The sequence below is a fragment of the Vespa velutina genome, chromosome 1, assembly GCF_912470025.1.
Source record: "Vespa velutina chromosome 1, iVesVel2.1, whole genome shotgun sequence".
Classification (NCBI taxonomy): domain Eukaryota; kingdom Metazoa; phylum Arthropoda; class Insecta; order Hymenoptera; family Vespidae; genus Vespa; species Vespa velutina.
Window position 1 is genome coordinate 14,264,539 of NC_062188.1, and position 17,506 is coordinate 14,282,044.

Sequence of the window (17,506 nt, forward strand, 5' to 3'; positions counted from 1 at the left end):
CAGTAGTAATGCCGACGATATAGTCGGACAGCCGCAGCAGTGAAAAGAATTTACAATCCGAGTTTGGTGCTCCATCGAAAATCGACATCGGCTTACGAGCTTTTACGCCACACGATAAGCCACGCCCACTAATACAAACTATTCCTACATTTTTCCTGGTTATCTCTATTGTCACGTCATATTTTTTTAAAGATTCATCAATTACATTAAAATCGATGAAGATATCTTTTCGTTTTTTAATTTGTATATACATAAATTCAAATTTGATTCTATGATGATATTATTAATACAAGTTTATTATATTTATTTTCTCTTAGTATGAAAGCACATATAAACGAATGTAACAATTAGAAATTGTTCTCGGTATCATCTGCACTATCGTCGATTCTTTATTTTCGATCGAATCTCTATAGTAGATCAATTATTTTTATTGTTAAGTTCACTAATATCGTTCACATAATAAGTCTATTAACTTTTTGAATTCATTTTTATTAGATTATTTATTAATTAACAATGATCGAATATCATCAATTTTTTCCATTGAAAATTAAACTCACTTGATTATTTATTAGCAAGAAAAAAAAGAAATACTATTTGCATAAACATGTATCTAGAAACGTTGGTTCATTTTTCGTAAAGTGAAACACATTAGTCCCAGATGCAAGCTTTATGCTAATAGCAATTTATGTGCATGTACATACATAATCTATGATCGTTCCATTAGTCTAATTTTAGAATGTATCGCAATGGTAAGACCTTTACCCTTGACGAAGAACAGAACAACTATTCCCAGGGATAGATCAAGGTCGTGAATTAGTTTGTCGTAATAAGATTAATATATTGTTAACTTTGACGTCTAATCATAATCTTCAAAGATTATCGTTCGTTACTTAAACACATTTATTAACATTTATGAAAATTCTTTATTTTTATATCTATCTTCTTTTTCGTTTATAAATCTCGTCAAATTTTCTTCGGAATCAATCAAAAGATTTTGAAAATAATTTCGATCTTTAGAAACTTAAAAATTCTGTAAATATTAAAAATTTCTAGGGTCGTTATGAATATACGTAAGTATTTAAAATAAATAAAATGATTAATAACGAACGATAATGTAAATGAAATGGTATGATGAGTGAAACAGATATAAGAAAAAGAGAAAAAAAAGAGAGAACAGAGAAGAGAGTGAAAAGGGATTGATTAAGAATTCATACTGCAAGTAAAACCATTTAAAGCATTGAGTTAACTTTGAGAATCGCTTTAATCTGACATACGTATGTTCACATGGACGTACACATTTTCACGATGCAGAACGAATCCATTTTCTCTGTGGCAACGATTGTCGTTGACCACTGACCCGTTTCTACCTTTTATTTTGTCTCTCTCTCTCTCTCCCTCTCTCTCTTTCTCTCTCTCGTATACAAGACCGGTATTCTCCCTCTCTCTCTCTTCCATTTGCTTCTCGATCGAATCGGTATAACCCACAAATTCGAAACGGTCGAGCAAAAGCGGACACAAAGTCGGTTAGTGGCCAATCCTCCTCTTTCCCTCTCTCTCTCTCTCTCTCTCTCTCTCTCTCTCTCTCTCTCTCTCATTCTCTATTTCTCTTCCTCTCATGGAAGTTACCCAAACGCTTTTGAAATAACTTTAGGAGAAGCGACGAGACAGCATGTCGAGAAAATAGTTTCCCAATTTATCAGTAGCTATCGAGTTTATATGTGAATATTTAGCAAAGCTTTTCTCGATTTCATGAGAATTCTAATAACAACGTTTGTCGAGGAATTGATTAACAGAATTAAAAAACAAGTGACCCATATTCTATAATCCGTTTTATTTTATCCATATAAATTTCAAAGCATTTTAGGTACTTGGAAAAAGGACGTTGGGTTCAGAGGAATTTATGCAATTTAAGTTTGAAACTTTGATAGAAAAGTAAAAATGTCGTTATGCATTTCAAATAAATCATATTAGTTTGAAAACTTGAAGGCCCAGTATCTATCTATTTAATATTTTAGTTGTATCATTATAAGTCAAAGAGCATAATTTATATATAAAAAATGTATATCAAAGAAAAGATTAACCGATTAGAATCTAGTTCAATGAAAATATCAAAGATATAAATAGATCTATTACAAAGAAGAATGTTGAAACATACAACGTTGTTTGTAAATATACGATGTAAATATACAACGAACTATATAAATATAGAATGATAAGAATGTTAGTTACAATGAGTTTATTTTAATGTATTTTAAATTTATTGGACATTTATATAATCGAGTAACAACGATCAAAAATGTTTCTAGCACCTGGAGCACCTTTATTGATTCCGGAGGAATGCAGTGCCGAAAACAACAGCGTTACAGTCGCTTGGCAGCCACCTCCTGGACACGGAGTTATGGGTTGTGCCGGTCAAAGAGGTCCAGCCATCGAAGGATACCTTCTCGAACTTGATGACGGCTGTGGAGGAGAGTTTCGGGTGAGTATACTACCATCACCACAACTACCATTACCATCATCTACTCTCTGATCCCCACGAGACGTCTTACCGTCTTCCTATCGTCTTCAAACTTCTCTATCTCTATCTCTATTTCTCTTTCTTCGATCTCCAAGTTCTCGAGACGAGACAAGAAGTAGCTACGTGACCAAAGCTCATCGATCACATGCTTTCAAGAAAAAACAAAAGTAAAGAGAAAAGTATCGTATCGAAATAGACTTTGATATCGAACAGTTCGGTCAGGATTTTTATACAAAAAAAAAAAAAAAAAAAATAAAAATAAAAAGATAAAGAAATAAAAATATAAATAATTATCTTGAAGTAAGAAACTATTGGAAATAACAGTTCTTATTGTTATAGATTAAATTTATCCATTATGAGTATATCTTGTTCTATCGAGTATATATTGATAATAAGTGTTATTAATCTTCGATAAATCATGTAACTTGTTAAGATCTATAAGAATGCACTTATATACATTCATTTTTTTTTAAGTTTTATTTCATTTTTTTTTTGCTATGACATTGTTCGTTCATATTTGAAACTTTTAATTATTGTTCTAATATAATTGTACTAACTATAACTTACAACTTATAAAAAGAAGTTTGATTTATAGAGAGTTGATTATTTTCGAATGAATGATTATTATGAAATTTGATTCATAATTAATTACAATTAATATCATACAATTACTTTTCTTCAGGATTTACTTTAGATAATGTTATTTTTATAATCAACGATACATATGGTTTATTGTATAATAGTTATACGTCTCGTTATATTAAATGATAGATTGTTTATAAATTTTCTAGCGTAACATTTGAATTTGGCGATAATAATACGTGTTATTCGTGAGATCGATCGGTCACGTACGCGCTTCTATATTTCAATTCAAGTTCAATATTAACTCGCGTGTAATTGGAAGATAATTGAACAGCAGTTGGTAGCGGAGGTGAGAGAGGACACGATAGAGGATCGTCGTTTGTTTCGCTCGTATTTCGAATTTAACAGCGAAATTCATCGGAGGGCGTGCTCGTTTCGACGTAATAATTAACGTGTTCGACGTTAATTACAATATACCTCGTTATTTGCCTAACAAGATTTCTACCAACTTTGGCGTACCAGGGAAAAGTTACGAATAAAATTCTTAACTTCTCACGCGTGAATTATCAAAGAGAACGTTGCCGAGAGTACGGACGTGGAAAACTTTTACTTTTAGCTGGACTAATTACAAAAAAAAATAAAAAGCAAAAGAGAAATAAAGAAATCAAAAGAAAAATATAAATCTAAAAAAAGGAAAGAACGAAAGAGATAGAAAAAAATGGGAGAGAAAGAGAGAGAGAGAGAGAGAGAGAGAGAGGGAGAGGAAGAGATAGAAAAAGAGAAAGAAAGGGAGGATAAAAAGAGAGAGTGAAAAATGTAACGAAAAAGAACTTAGATTTAAAAAATTTTTCGATTGCCTTCGATTAATGTTATTAATAAACGATACTAGAAACGAAGTGAAATATATAAGGAATAAAAAGAGGAAAAAAATGAAAGAAAAACCTTGGAAGAGAAAGAGAAAAATTTTAAAGAAGGAAAGAAAGCTTGAAATTTATCGATTGGTTTTTATTAATGTTATTAATGATAATACTATGAGCGGAGAAACACAAGAGAGAAGAAGAAGAAGAAGAAAAAAAAAAGGAAGAAGGAAAAGAAGTGTGGGAGGCTTTCCTACGAACTAACCATTATTTACTACCCACTTAATGGCTTTTAATACTTCCTGATCTCACCGAGACTCTCTCGCGCATTAACTCGAAGTCGAGTCTTCCGGCCAATACGAGAAGTACGTGCCTGAACTATGTCGAGCACGACATCACTATCGATTCCAAGTACCTCTTTTCTTCTTCCTCTTTCTCCTCTTATTCTCTCTCTCTCTCTCTCTCTCCCTCTCTCTTTCTTTCTCTCTCTTTTTCTCTTTCTCTTCTCCTTCAGCAATCGAGATTAATTATATCGCTCGTTTTATGTATAGTAATATATACAATCACTTAAACCTCACTCTTTCATTTAAGAATCAATAATCGTCTTTCGTTTCTCGTAATAGCCACATTCCGGAAGAAGAGCTTTTATTTACATTTTATTCCTTTTGAAAAATAAACATCATGAATATGCGATCGAGATATCGATCATAAGAGGATATTACCCTTTACCAATTTTCTCTCGTTTTCTTTACGCTCCTGCGCCTTTTTCTTTTTTCCTTTTCTTTCTTTCTTTCTTTTTTCTTTTTTTTTTCCTTTTTTTTCTTTTAAAGAGAAAATTCTCGAATAACCTGTTGCAAGATTCGAGTGACGATCGACGACAAATTTATCATTATCACGAAAATACTATATATTATTTGATGCTTCACGTTTGACAAACTGGAGAAATATTAAGTCGAGACAAAAATTTGATAATACAATATTCGTGTCCGAAAGCCGCTATGAAAATATATCGGAATGAAATGTCATCGATTGTGAAGCTTCGTTTTATTCTTCGTCTTTCGTCGATCCTTCGTTTGTATTTGAAAAAATTTGTTTAGAGGTGGTTTTAATATTGAAGTAGATAAGTACTAAAAAGAACTAAAAGTACACTAATATATAAATCTTCTCATATTTATTACGAAAATTGTAAATTATATATATATATATATTTCAAAGATGAATACGGTTTTATAATTAATCCTTTGAGAGATTTTTTTAATAATTAAAAAATTAATGAACTCGTAAAATTTAAAAATTTTTTTATCTTTGCAAAAATATTAAAATCATTCCTACATCTATATTTTATCGACCATAAATATAAATGGAATCAGATTTTTGAGAAGTAATGGCAATTCATACCTTCTTACTTTCAATGTTAAAAATTATTGATTTAATGACCCGTTGCAGAAGCGATTTATGAAATAGTGACAGTCGCCTATATACTTGTCTACCGTGTTATGAAATATTACAACGCGATCAAGATACGACGATTAATTTATAGTTATGAACCTTGAAATGTCTTTTGTGTATCGTAAAAATCTAAATAAAGATACTAAACGTAGATGGATTTTTTTTGAATAATCGTAAAATATCTCCGATGAATCGTAAAATAAGTTATATATATATATCTTATTTTACATATACACATTTTTCTTCCATTTTTCTAATATTTTCATTTTTGTAGAATCATTTTTAATTATTAATTTCTATTTAATAAAATTTCACAGTCAGTTGTGAATTTCGAATTCTAATATATCCAATATAATTACAAACGATATACATAGATATACACCTGTATATTCATTATGTGCAAAAGACAAAGAGAAGAAATTAAATAAGAGATAAAAGAAGCATCGATCGGAAGACAATAAGATTTCTAGAAGGTCTTCTTTCGTGAACGATAACGTCTCTTTGCTCAAATGAATCAAAAGAACTTGTCAGAAAGCTCGTTTGTTCGTTGACATGGAAAAATAAATAGGTGTTCTTTTTCGTTCCACGAATCAGATAAGAAAAAGAAAGAGAGAAAGAGATCCTTTTTACGGAACAGAACTTTCCTTTTACGATGCTTCCCGCGAATCCTAACGAAAAAGCAACAACGATCCGAAACTCAATTTCGCCGGCTTATCCGCCGATTCCACGACCTTCTTCCATCCTTCTTTATTTTTCTCTCTCTTTCTCTTTCTCTTTCCCTCTCTTTCTCACATACACTCACTCATATATGCACACATATACAAAGAGCAGAAAATTCAGAGTGTCGCGTAAAATTCTGTTGAAAATCTTCGTCCAAGGCGTTGGTAGAATTCTTTCTTGGCTCGACGACGAATATCTTCAAGGTAAAGAAGAGAACAGTTCGAAGAAACGGGGGTGAAAAAGGGATAAGGTAAGACTGGTCGTTGAAAAAGAAGAAGAAAAAGAAGAAGAAGAAGAAGAAGAAGAAGAAGAAGAAGAAGAAGAAGATGAGGAAAGTGGAAAGCGAGAAACCATGAGAAAGAAGAGGCATCGTGACGAGAAACGAGCTCGATTTAAATATTAAAAGCGAGACGATCGCGATGGTGTAGACGCGAAGAAGTCTCGAAGGAGAAGGTAAAAGAACGAAGAAGAAGTGGAATGAGAAAGGAAGGGAAGGAGTGAGAAAAGAGAATTGAGAAGGTGGATGAAGCTAGGAGAAAGATTTATACGCGCGATATTGCTTTGGTACGCTAACGAGCTGCACGATATAATGGTCCAAGCGACGCGTTATTAATCAGAGCACAAAAATGTAAGCTTTCTATCATTTACAAGCCGTTCCACGATCTAAGCCGATCCTGGAGGCGCTAATTATCTCACTCAGTTACTACATCGTCGTATGAGTACATTATTAGCGATCGATTTTTATTCTTCTTTAACATCGAGATCTATTTTGTGAGATCTTTCGACGATTCTGAAAAAGAACAACTTTCTTTCTTTCTTTCTTTCTTTCTTTCTGCATATGTCATGTTCTAAAAAGTACATTCATATATTTGAAAGTACAAGTTTAAATGACTTTATACATATGTATTATTACGTATTAATATTAAAAATAAAAATTGAAGAGCATAGCACAACATCTCTTTTAAAACTCCGATTGTTAGATCTCCAATTTTAATTATTAAACGATCATACATACATACATATATATATATATATATATACGATGGGCAGTTGTGAATTATTTGACTGTAAAAATGCAATAAACGATTTGAACAAGACCTATATAATTCTTTTTATTTTTATGTTACACATGTTAAAAATTAAACCATATTAAAAAAAAAAAAAGAAAAAAAAACACCATTTTCATGATCCGTTTCTCTCGATTTCTCCCCTTCCTTTTCTTTCTTTTTGGTAGGAGTAGTCGAGATTTCCGTTTCTTGTTGATGCTAACCGCATGAATTTCGAAATGCGCAGGAAGTGTACTGCGGACGAGAGACCATCTGCACCGTCGACGGGCTGCACTTCAACTCGTTGTACAACGCAAGGGTGAGGGCATTCAACAGCGCCGGAGAGGGCGAATACTCCGAGCTGATCGGCCTTCAGACCGCGGAGGGTAAGTTCGTACAACCCGCTCTCTCTCTCTCTCTCTCTCTCTCTCCCTCTCTCTTTCTCTTTCTCTCTTACTCTTTCGTTCTGTTCGACCACCCCCACTACCCGCCTCACTTCTAGACTTTTTTCACCTTTTTTTTTACTTTCCTTCGTGGCAAGGATTCGAGTGGAAAATCGACGTTGGTATCGAGTGGAAGATGAACGATTGAAATTGGCAGCTCGGACTGACGTGTTTTCAACGAGTAGATCAAATGATCGGAGAGAGCCCATGTATTGCCGATGACAGATCCGATATTAATCTGTCGTTTTATGTCTACACTTTTACGCACGGAAACGAAGTCGCGTGTCTGCTTCTTTTATTTTCTCTCTCTCTCTCTCTCTCTTTCTCTCTCTCTCTCTCTCTCTCTCTTTTTCTCTTTGTATTGTGTATCTTACTAAAAATAACTTTTTTGTTGTTTCACAATGATAAAGCTTTTTCTGATCGTACTCGGGACTATCGTTAGATTAATTTTATCCGAGATTAAGTATTTTTTCTTTTTTCATTTTTATTCTTTTTTTCCTATTTCTTTCAAATCGTTACGTAAAACATTTTTCTTTTTGTTTGATTTTTGCTTCAAAGTTTGGCTAGAATTTTTTACATTGTAAATGTAAAGAAGAAAACGAATGAAAGAAAAAAAAAAGGATATTTTATTGGAATATTACCGCAAAAGCTTACCCGCATACGGTACCCTTCATACTTAACGATTCGAAGTGTTAGCATAATGCTCTATGAGAATTGCTAGTCCTCTTTAGAATGATAGATTTTAACGTGTCCAAAGTGCACCTGTATGCGGGTTTGTTGAAATCGAACGATTAAGTATGCGTTCTATTAGTAACGATTAGATATCTTTAAAAATGATTATTTTTGATGTAAATAAACATTGTCTTAGATGTTATTATAAATCTAATATTAAACGATTAAAAATTCAATTAATTTTAAAGCGTAAGAAAAATGTTTAAAAGGAGAAGAGAGAATGTTGTTTAAAAGTTTGTCTAAAAAAAAGGAATGCTAGTAAAAAAGAAAAAGAAAAAAAAAAAAGAAGAAAATATAACAGTATGATCGAAAGATAACAAAATTCAATTGAAACAGTGGCGTGGTTCTCGTGGGCTACCGGTGCTACTGGGATACCGCAGGAAGTTTCGATTTCCGAGGACGCAATGAGCGCATCCTGCGAGGGTTACGAGCATCGTGTGGTTCTCTCTAGCGTTGGATTTTCTAGAGGCGTACATTACTGGGAGCTGACCATCGATCGATATCACAGTGACACCGATCCTGCCTTCGGCATCGCTAGAGCTGACGTCGTACGTGATCAAATGCTTGGTAAGCTCATCATTACAAGATTACCCGTATAGTATTCTTTCTTTTAATAGAATAAATTTAACCATGTAAATTGTCTGAAAATTTTAGAAATTTTTATCGTTGAAAAACTTGAAATAATTTATCTTTCTCACATAGTTTACAAAGATGTGAATTTCGTCATATTATATTATTTATATAATCTTAACGAGATATTTTAATTCGATATATATGATTCATCCTATAAAAGGAAATTCTAAAAATAATTTTGAACAGAGTGAATGATATAAAACGTAAAACATAATAATGAAGATAAATAAATAAAATTCTTCAATAATCTTCATCTTCAAACGTTTATATCCTATTTTATTGATCAGGACATATGATCATTGAATCGTTCAACTTGTTCATTAAATTTGCTATATTCCGAATTTTCAGCCAGACAGCAAACATTTAATTGAACTCACTGAGTATACGTATATAAATAGAACACGATCAACGATCGATATTGTCTGATCAGTAACCGATTCGAAATTCCACACATAGGAGCATCGATTTGTGGTGTTCACAGGTAAAGACGACAAGGGCTGGAGCATGTACATAGACCGTCAACGATCCTGGTTCATGCATGGTGGTGGTCACGCTCAGAGAACGGAGGGTGGTGTGCAACAAGGCTCGACTGTAGGTGTTCTCTTGGACCTGGATACTACCCATACATTACGTTTCTTCGTAAACGATCAAGCCCAAGGTGGTGTGGCTTTTCGTGATCTCTATGGTGTCTTCTATCCAGCCGTCAGTCTTAATCGTGGTGTCACAGTCACTTTACACACTGCTTTGGACGTACCTCGACATTTACTGGCACCTCACGACGATTACCTTGGCGATATCGTCCAAAGCTAGGGGTACCTAAATGTTCTGAAGAAGAGCTTGTTCCAAGAAATGGCTTCGGCCGTTCCTTATAACATCTTTGAGCGTGGCACCAAGGATTCGGATGGTTCTACACAGGTCCAAACGCTCGAGAGTATCATCGAAGAAAGCTTCTGCGAAGCTAACTGTGGCTGATAAACCGAAATGATTCCTCGGAGGATTCAACTTGACTCGCTACGTTATTTCTCTCGGAAGAGAAATCGCGCGAAAACTTTTTCGGACCTTCGATGTGTTCTTCTTCAAGATCAATGTTCTCTTATTATCTTTTCTTTTTTTTTTCTTCTCTTTTCTTTTTTCTTTTTTTATTTTTTATATCGAGTACGTGCGTCAGATTTTCTCTCGACGGATCAAAAATGGTAGGGAGGAAAGAAACAATACAGCGCGTAACTTTTATCTTCGGACCTGGGAGCAAACGAAGTCACGACTTTTTCCGAGGATTGTCAAATGTACACGAGTTTGACACGTCGAATTTCGAAATTATTAATCGCGAAACGTTCGACGATTTTTCTACCCGGGTCCTAACTTTATCCATATCGAGACGATTTATAAATGTAATGGTATGTATAGACGTTTAAGCTCAATAAAAATATATGATAGAGCGTATTTCGAAAGAAGAGAGAAAGAAGAATAGCAAAAACTTTCTCAGCTTACGAATAAAGATGCGAGTTATACGTTTTCTAGTCTCCCTATAGGATTCACATCGTCCCTGCCTCATCGTTGCATTCTTGTCGTCATTTTCAATGAAACGATATATCATGCGTTCGTAAAATCGATGAAACATCTACAATGATTCGCTGAGCCATGGAAATTCGAGTTTTTAGATGGTCCGATAAAAAACAAAAAGGAAAAAAAAGCTAAAAAAAAAAAAAGAAGAAACCAAAAAAAAAAAAACAAAAAAGCTTTCGACTTGACTTAAATCTTTTATCACTTTAAAGCTACCCTCTCGATTTCGAAGGAAACCAGGAACGAAGAGAAGAACATTTAGGATATAAAACAATCGATCATGCTTTTTTAACGCATTTTTAACACGTTGAGTACCGTAAGTGATAATTGTCTATCCGATTTTCAGACATTTCCGAGAATGTAATAATAAAAAGATTAAAATGTGTGTAGTCTGAAAAAGATGATAATACATTTTCCAGTGTTTTTATTTCCATAAACAAAATTAAAAAGAAAAAAAAGAAAAAAAAAAAAAGAAAAAAAAAAAGAAAAAAGAATTAGACGTTATACATACATATCTCTATATATTTATATAAAATCAATATGGCATTCAACGTATTCACATGATTTAATGAATGTTTTCGATATAAAATGATATAATTAAAGAAATATAAGTACTCTACGAAGCGGAGTATAAACATTTAAAGAAAAAAAAAGAAAAGAAAATCATACGAAAGATCAATAAGAAACTTTCAACATTCGTTGCAATCGGCTTCAATCACGTGTTGTCCCTTTCCTATATATCCTTTTTTTTTATCAATTTGTATATCAATGTCTAAGGACGGAAATAAGAAGCGTATCGATCACGGAATTCGAACGTTTTAACGATTTTTCAAGAGAAAAATACATTCGTGTTTCATGCGTCTTTGATAAGGGAGCATTGTATATAGATGTATATAAAAAAGCATCGATTATATAGCCGATGAAAAGAGGAAAAAAAAAAAAGAATTGTAACGTTTTCGACTGTATTCGACCAATAAAATGCAGAAAAAAAAAGAAATAAAAAAAATAACAAGGAATGAAACATAAGAAACATCGATATAGAGAGAGAAAGAGAGAGAGATAGAGAGATAGAGAGAGAGAGAGAGAGAGAGAGAGAGAGAGAGAGAGAAAGACAAAAAGAGAAAGAGAAAAATAGAGAGATAGAGATAAAGATAGAGAGCATCTCGAAGCGAATACAAACTCGAATGTATATGCATCATGCTTTCAACCCTTTCTTAGTTTCCAGATTCTTCTCTCTTTCTTTCTTTCAACCCTTTGCGAAGCCCTAAGTCGCTTCCTGAACCCTTCCAAAAGTTCTCGCCATCGGTTTCACCGACGTCGGCTGTTGAAGTTCTGGACTATACCAGAGAGGAGAATATAGAGAAAGAGAAAGACAAAGAGAAAGAGAGAAAGAGAGAGAGAGAGAGAGAGAGAGAGAGAGAGAGAGAGAGAGAGAATTGTAGGGAGAAGTTTCCTTTTCGATGATATCACAGCTGCTTGCAAAATCGTATACCTCGAATTCTTGGGGTGAAGAGGGGTGAAGAGGGATGAAAGAAAGAAAGAAAAAAAGAAAGAGAGAAAGAGAGAGAAAGAGAAAGAGATTTGATTTATGACGAACGGTTCGCTTTTACTCAGCGCAATTAGTACGAACAGGTCTTACTTTCTTAACGATACTGAATCTTTCTTTCTTTCTCCCTCTTCTTTCTCTCTCTCTCTCTCTCTCTCTCCCTTTTTCTCTCTCTCTCTCTCTCCCTTTCTCTCTCTCTCTCTCTCTCTCTCTCTCTTTCTCTTTCTTTTTGTTTCTACGAGCTTCTCTTTTGCAGAAATATCAAGTTTATTGACTAAAGAATCTCTCGTTAAAAAGACTGAAAATCAGAAGTTACTTTCTTTTCTTTTTCCTTTTTTCTTTTTTCTTTTTCTTTTTTTTTTTTTTTTTTTTTTTTTTAATGTTCTCACAGAACAAAGATCCTAGAGATATTATAAAGATTGCATAGTTTATTCTAAAAATAGAAATTCTCAACGTAGTAAGGCAAAATGTTTCGAAGAAGAAAAAAGAGAAAGATATTAAAAAGCAGGTATTGATATTAAAAAATAATAATTATTGAAACATCGATATATCTATCTAGATTATTATTGCGTTAATCAATAAGCAATGTTGGAATTTTCAGTGTTTTATATTTAAATAAATAACACTAATATTTTACTGATAATTCCGAGATTACTTATTGACCAATCTAATTATTATATACAAACAATATATATTATATTATATATTTTATAGATATAAAGTACTGAAAATTTCGATGCTGATCAATCTAATAATTTGCAATATAACAAATAACAATTATTATTGATTCAATGTACATACTTGCTTGAAAGCAATTAATCGAACAATTATTAAAACTTTTATAAGGAGCATATAAACATCTTTTAAATTAATGTAGAATTTCGATGTTAATGATCGGTACATGTAAATATAAAAAGTAACATATAGTTACAAATTTTAAGTTCAAAAATTTTTCTTCAGTATATATTCAAACGATAACGTAATACCTAAAAGCAGCGGTCAGGAACATGGATTACTTCCTATTCTAATACGGGTCTTGTCAATATCAAAAATCGTTTTCCGATTGAAACTATTGATTTATTCTTTGGTAATCGTTCTATTTTTCATTCTAAAAATATAAAAGTATTCTTTCAACTGCGATATCGATATCACAGAAACATACGGAGATCTATAAAACGATAGCAACCTTGTGGGAAAAGAAAATGTATCATCGCCAGAAGAAGGATTTTACAAAAGGATAAGTATTTTTTTTTATTACTTTACTTTCGAATAAAATGATATTTATTTAATCAAAATAATAATCGATATCAGAAATATACACAAGACGATCGTGTACGTAAGATCGAAGATAATCTAACCTAACTGAAAGACGATTTGACATACATAGGACAAGGGATTATTCTCTAGGGTGGCACATCACATTATATACATAAGCCGTATGCGTATATATGTATACATGTACCTATGTATGTATATACATATCCTCGTGGCATTTGCTCTCTGCATATAGGTGCATGTCTAATGACGCATGGACGTCAAGCGACAATGTTGCGCGCGTGATTTACGTCGAGAACGCTCGCTTGACTTGTCACGTTCGAAGCCAGGCTCGTTTAACTTGAAAGTGTGTTGATTAAACTCGATAGTCTGGATATATTAAAAAAAAAAAAAAACAAAAAAATATCAGATATATTCAACAAATTTCAGATTTTCCATTCAGATAAAAAATACGAAATAATTTATACGATTTTATTAAATAAACCAAGTATAGAGTGTTAAACAAAAAAATTTAAGAAAAAAAAAAAAAAAGAAATAATAAGAATTCAAAATTTTTTTATAACATCAACGAAGATAATTAAGATGTAGAAAATAAATTCTCGAGTAATGAATTTCATTTCAACAACCATAGCAGCACAAATCGATATCGATTGAAAAACGTCATGAATCGAGAGCAGATATTCCATAGGGATATTGGTAAGATGAAATACGCTCTCGACGAAGCTCCAAGCAAAATTTATGAACGTCGATATCGCCAAGAGCTTAAAAGCACTGGATCGGTATAGGAACGTCGAGGATCCGTAGCGTTTCCGCTTCTTTGCCTTCGAAAGGAGTACCGAGAAAAAACGGCAAATAGAGATGAAAAAAGAGAAAAAGATAAAAAGAGAGAAAAAGAGAGAGAGAGAGAGAGAGTACAAGAAAGAAAAAAAGAAAAAAAGAGAGAAAGGAACATCTGTTAAAACGTCATAAATCGTTTCGTGGCCTCTTTCGCGATTTCCATGTAGTAATAGCTGGAATTGCGATGAGCGATGAGTTGAAAAGCGGACAGGAAGAAGACGAGGATGAGTTGAATAAAGATGGACGATGCTGGACGAGAAATTCAATCCCCAACAGTACTACCACGTCTTTCACCGAATGCGATTTCTTATTTACCCTTAGGGCATGAGATTAAGCGAATGGGCTTTTTCGGTACTCACGAGTGCTTCTTGAAGCGTAAAGCAGCCTGTAGGAGGGTCGTCCGATCGTATCGTCGTACGTGCCACCCCAATTGACGAGTCCATTAAAAAGGAACAAGAAAAGGAGAGGAGATGAAGAAAGAAAAAAAAAGATGAGTTACCACGGATAAAGTACACGTTCGATTCCTCTCTCTCTCTCTCTCTCTCTCTCTCTCTCTCTCTCTCTTTTTCTCTCTCTCTCCCTCTTTTAAGAAAATGAAGCTACCGCTTGCTTTTAAGACAGTACGCTTGAATTCATTGTGGCTAAGCTGGAATAATGTTGTTTAACGTTCACTTTGATTAAATTAAGATGAAAGCAATTCAATGTGGGAGTAATAAAATGCCATTTGTGTGCTAATACTAGTATTGTAAATATAGGATTAATTTTTTTTTCTTTCAATAGGAAGCTTTGAACGAGGCAAGAGGGGTGATACTTTCAAATTGGAATTAAAACACGATTTGATTTTTTAATTCATATTCAGATTTATGTCATTTAAAAAATATCGATATATTTCATTAAGTGATTGAATATTAAATTTCTATACATATTGATTAGGATTAAATTAAAACCTATATGTTTTAACGTCTCTATATCCAGATGAGTTATTAAACATTTTACGACGGAAAGTCCTTATAAAATATTTTATAGGTCGTTCACTTTTAGCTCGCATAGTAGCTTTTATTAAAAGCATACTCATATAATTTTTGCCAATGTCGAGAAAGGATATGACAAAGATGAGTGATGCCATCATTCAAGCAAGTTTATCGACATTGATGCCTTCGATGTTCTATGAGTACGTTAAGACATTAAGGAGCCATTATGCGATAACAAAACGTGTTCTTTAACGAGCATAAGGAAAGAATATCATTCTTAAGGTTTATAATAAATATTAAAAATAGACGATTTAATTGAATGCATATTATTATGATGTTAAAATCTTATCAAATGTATTTTAATTATTTTCAATTTTATATCATTTATGTAATAATTATTTAATTATTATAGTTCATTTAAAATTTACGCTATATTTATTATAAATCATGTAAGTAATTAATAATAGTACTTAATAATATTTTTTTTTAACAACGAAACAAATTCTAATGAGTTTTTACGAAGAAATAAACTTTATACTAACGTAATTTATGCTAATTCGAAATATCAGTTGCCTAATTTCAACAAAAACTTCATTTTCTTTCTCTGCATCAGCAAAACTCTAATGGTTTGAAATTTTTGAAAGCTTCGAGAAAATCCTCTTCCTTTCTCTGCTCTTCCTTCTGGTAGGTCATACTAAAATTTCAGTTTCAATATTAAGCCAAAGTTCCCTTAAATAATTTAGATGCTTGAGCGTAGCGAAAGTTTCTCAAATGCATTGCCTCCCCCAGGCTACAAGTACGGATTTCAAGTTCGTCCGGGAAATCCTTCACGTTGGAGCTAGCGACTAATTTGTTGGTAAACAATGTTCATTACGAAGAACGCTTAAAGCCAGGCTTAAGCGTAGTTTTGCAGGAATTAGCGAAGATGGCCAGTAGGGAGAGTGGATTGCACGCCGGCTTTCTATTTCTCAACGACAGTGAATTAAAAGAAATAAACTAATTTATTTTTTAATCTTCGTATAATATAAAAAAAAAAAAACATAAAAAAACAAACAAACAAACAAACATTGAATTTTTTTTCTTTCACGTTAAACGGTTCACTCAATCTATAAGATCATAAATAATGTTAGAATTAAATAGATAAAAACATATTACTATCGATACACATATAAAAGTGATGAGTAAATATACAATTTACGTTATATCGTTTATATAAGAATTAGTAAATATTCTTTTGTATTGTACTTATAATAGATAAAAGTCGAAGTTTCATTTAAGTATAAATATTTGTTGAGTTAATATGTATACGTAAGTTTACTATTATGAAATATATCAAGCTGTAGAATTTTTTAATAGAATACGTTATATTTTATAAATGCTATCAACGTATCAACAAATAATCTTCATGAATTTAAAATAATAATAAATTTAAAATGAGATAAATTTAAAATTAAATTTAATGAAATAAAAGAATAAAAATATTAAGATATTTTCTTTATATAAAATGAATATATTCTCGTATCTTTAGAAAAAAGTTAGTCATTTTGTTCGTAGAAGAGTGTACACTCTTATGTTAATAATTTAATACATTATCCAAGCAAATAAAAAAGTTTTTAGTATCGTGTACAGAAAGGACTAGGATTCATAAAATTTCGAGTGGACTAGACCGAAGCATTTTCTCTCTCTCTCTCTCTCTCTCTCTCTCTCTCTTTCTCTCTCTCTCTCTTCATCCAAAGTAGAACAGCATTAGCTTTTGAACAGCAGCCGTGAAGAATGCATGTCATGGTGTTAGATGTTCGCTCCACCCTATTAAGGGCACTTCGTTAGTGTTATTAGTACTCGACAGCATCCGTAGTTTTCCTTTTTCATGCTTGACTTTAACCATCCTCTTCAACCATATCAATTCTAAGTTAGTTTCATCGGAAGTATGTTCGCAAAGCACTCTCAAACTATAAGTTTATTAAAATTTTCACTACTAAAAAGTGGACCACTCTTTTTAATTATCAGTCTTAGCCATCGTTATTTTATAATAAATATGAAATATTACAATTATATGCATAATTGGGAGAACTAAAAAATTCAACAAAAATTCTTTTATTGGAATAGATTTTTTATTTCGTTAGTTTAAATAATCTTTTAACCTCTTTTTTTTTTATCATATTATATAGATATAAAGAAAAACGTTATTTGGTATTATTTTGTAATATTTTAATTTCGATGACATAATTCTTTGCTCAATTTTAAGAGACATCATTTTAATATTGTCAATTTTTCTAAGACTTTTAGTAAATAAAAATAAAAAGAGAATGCTTTTAACAGGTAAATTTTAATTGATAC

General features: G+C 32.3%; 1 protein-coding gene across 3 annotated transcripts in view; it reads left to right on the forward strand.

Moving 5' to 3' along the window:
* LOC124956443 (E3 ubiquitin-protein ligase TRIM9) overlaps positions 1 to 13,444 on the forward strand; it is a 101,662-nt gene extending 88,218 nt beyond the window's left edge. For 2 of the 3 annotated variants that reach the window (XM_047512258.1, XM_047512267.1), the window contains 4 exons: positions 2,307 to 2,479; positions 7,420 to 7,558; positions 8,684 to 8,914; positions 9,462 to 13,444. In XM_047512258.1, the coding sequence (XP_047368214.1) occupies positions 2,307 to 2,479; positions 7,420 to 7,558; positions 8,684 to 8,914; positions 9,462 to 9,790 (872 nt within the window). In that variant the 3' untranslated portion in view covers positions 9,791 to 13,444. Of the gene's footprint in view, positions 1 to 2,306; positions 2,480 to 7,419; positions 7,559 to 8,683; positions 8,915 to 9,436 lie in introns of all 3 variants that reach the window. The other variant, XM_047512275.1, reaches the window with a different exon arrangement.
* The last annotated feature ends 4,062 nt before the right edge of the window (positions 13,445 to 17,506 follow it).